The sequence below is a fragment of the Nematolebias whitei genome, chromosome 21 (genome assembly GCF_014905685.2).
Source record: "Nematolebias whitei isolate Nwh7 chromosome 21, NemWhi1, whole genome shotgun sequence".
Taxonomy (NCBI): domain Eukaryota; kingdom Metazoa; phylum Chordata; class Actinopteri; order Cyprinodontiformes; family Rivulidae; genus Nematolebias; species Nematolebias whitei.
The window spans coordinates 12,835,247-12,838,434 of record NC_056518.1 but is presented as its reverse complement, the minus strand read 5'-3'; the positions used below and the strand labels follow the sequence as shown (position 1 = coordinate 12,838,434).

The window sequence follows — 3,188 nt, the reverse complement described above, 5'->3', positions numbered from 1 at the left end:
GGTCAGGTGACGGTGACTCAAACTCCAGTACAGACGTTTACTCCAGGGTCCACTGTTACCCTGACCTGCAACACACACCCAAATGTTCGCAGATGGGCCGATGGAGACAGCAGGGTAAACTGGTATCAGCAGAAACCTGGACAAGTTCCTAAGTTAGTCATTAAATTGGGTCAAAATGCTGTAAGTGAGTTTTCTCCTCGATTCTCTGGGAGAGGAGACGGAGCGATGGCTGAGATGAGCATCAGTGGAGCTCAGGAGCAAGATGCAGCAGTTTATTATTGTCAGGCTGTTCATGAAATTAACAGCGTCTGGACGTTCGCACAGTGATTCACGGTTGTACAAAAACCTTGAGTCAAACTGCAGACGCTGAGCTGATACAGGAAACATGAGAGAGCACAGCTCACCGTGGTTTCATCAAGCGTGAAACATCTGTCATGGAGGGAAACAAGTCCACCGCCCTCGAATTCAACAGTTTTATTTATCAGGACTATAATCCTAAATATCTGTAAATTTAACCTCAAATGTACAACAACACACAACTGATTCCACCACGCCATTATTTATGAAACTAAATCAAAGCCAAAATGAAAAATCTATACTGTGAAAACTACCCCAGGCTTCAAAAATGATATAATAATTATACGTTCAGCAGCAATCGACTGTTTGGTTTGATCAGTTTGTCCCACTCCTCTGGCTTCACATCTTTGAGGTTGGCAGACATTTGTTTCTGCTCAGCTCTCTAAAGTCAGACGTTCAGTCAGACTGAGGTCTGGACTTTGACTGGACCATTGCAACACTCGGACTCTGCTCTTTTCCAATTGTTCTGATGCATCATGACCCAGTTTGGTCCAAGCTTCAGCAGTTGGACAGACTGACTCACATTTGACTGTAAAATCCTTTGGTCTACAGAGAAGTTCATGGTTGACTCAGTGCAGCAAGGAGCCCAAACCACCAGCCCTCCACCACCGTTCTTTACAGTAGGTATGAGGTGTTCGTGCTGATGGAATGTGCTTGGATTTCTCCAAACATGCCCCTGTGCATTATGGGTGAACACCTTTATTTGTGTCTCGTGGATCCTAAAGATCTTTGAACAACTCTATTAAGATTTAAAGGGGGAGTGTTTTTAGTTACATCTTTGTTTTGGATTGTAAAGTGTTTTGAAACATGAATAATTTTAATTTATTAGTTGCAACTCTTTCATGAAATTGTTCAAGTGCTCTGACATAATTTTACATGCTCTGTTTTTTAGTAGTAACACCACTGCACTTAGCTGCCACTGAAAGCATCCTTAGACAGAGGGAGGTAAAACTCCAAACATTTCTTCTTCACGTGCAGCGTTGATACATAACCTTATAATCAGAACTAATTAATGATCTTCTGTTCAAATTCCAAAAGTGAAATATTTATCAAATGAGCTAAATTGATTTAAACACCTGCCTGGATACAACCTAAATAAGATCTCGGGTCCATCGAGATTTTTCTGGTTTTAGATCAACGAGACTCGTTATCGAATTCTGCTCATTCAAAGATTAATTATTGCTTTACCTAAGAAAGTTACTCATCTTTCACGTAATATAACTTTCTTTAGAAAATTATTCTCCATATTCTTCTTGATTATTTGTGTTGTGCTGATATTATTTTTGATTTAGATTATTTTTGTAATAAAGTTTTAAATGAAATATTGGGCCTCCTCGTTAGAAAATATGACAGTATCAGATTCCCTGAAGTCATTAATGAGCTAAGATTAATAAGAGGTTGAATAAATTGAGTAATTTATAAATTTATGTTGAATAAATTGAGTAATTTATAAACAACAGTTGAATATATTGAGAATTTTATAGACAAAAGTTGAAAAAATTGAAAAAATTATAAGCAAAAGTTGAATAAATTGAGTAATTTCTGAATAAATGTAATGCATCACGGTGGCACAACTGGTAGAGCTGCTGCCTCTCAGCGAGCAGGTCCTTGGTTCAAATCCTGGTCATGGGGCCTTTCTGGGTGGAGTTTGCATGTTCTCTCTGTGCATGTGTGGGTTTTCTCCCACAGACCAAAAACATGTATGTTAGGCTGATTGGTAACTCTAAATTGTCCCTAGGTGTGAGTGAGAGAGTGAATGGTTGTTTGTCTCGCTTGCCTCTATGTGTCCCTGTGATGGACTGGAGACCTGTCCAGGGTGTCCCCCCCCGCACAGTGATCGCTGGACATGGGCACCGGCGACCCCCATGACCCAAAATGGAAGAAGCAGGTAAAAGATAATGGATGGATGGATGGATGAAAAAATGTTGAATAAATTAAATTATAAATAAATGTTGAATAAATTGAGCAATTTATAAATATATGTTGACTAAATTTAGCTATTTAAAAATAAAAGTGGAATAAATTGAGTAATCTATAAATAAATGTTGATTAAATTAACTATTTAAAAATAAAAGTTGAATAAATTGAGTAATCTATAAATAAAAGTTGATTCAATTTAGCTATTTAAAAATAAAAGTTGAATTAATTGAGTAATTTATAAATAAATGTTGATAAAATGTAGCTATTTATAAATAAACGTTGAATAAATTGAGCAATTTATGAATAAAAGTTGAACAAAATGAGAAATTTATAATTAAATGTTGACTAAATTTAGTAATTTATAAATAAATGTTGAATAAATTGAGCAATTTATAAATAAATGTTGAATAAATTGAGTAATCTATAAGTAAATGTTGATTAAATGTATCTATTTAAAACTAATAGTTAATAAATTGAGTAATCTATAAATAAATGTTGAATAAATTTAGCTATTTATAAATAAAAGTAGAATAACATGAGAAATTTATAATTAAATGTTGACTAAATTTAGTAATTTATAAATAAAAGTTGAATAAAATGAGAAATGTATAAATAAAAGTTGAATAATTTGAGTAATTTATAAATAAAAATTGAATAAAATGAGAAATTTATAAATAATTGTTGAATAAATTGATTAATTTATAAATAAATGGTGAATAAATTTAGCAATTTAAAAATAAAAGTTGAATAAATTTTGTAATTTATAAATAAATGGTGAATAAATTTAGCAATTAAAAAAAGAGATGAATAAATTTTGTAATTTATAAATAAATGTTGACTAAATTTAGCATTTTATAAATAAAAGTTGAATAAATTGAGCAATTTATAAATAAAAGTTGAATAAAATGAGA

General features: G+C 32.8%; 1 protein-coding gene across 1 annotated transcript in view; it reads left to right on the top strand.

Moving 5' to 3' along the window:
* The window catches only part of LOC119427683 (immunoglobulin kappa light chain-like), a 63,249-nt gene that overhangs the window by 1,911 nt on the left and 58,150 nt on the right, over window positions 1-3,188 (top strand). The window contains exon 3 of the mRNA XM_037695319.1: window positions 7-314. Within this exon, the coding sequence (XP_037551247.1) occupies window positions 7-314 (308 nt within the window). The remainder of the gene's footprint in view (window positions 1-6; window positions 315-3,188) is intronic.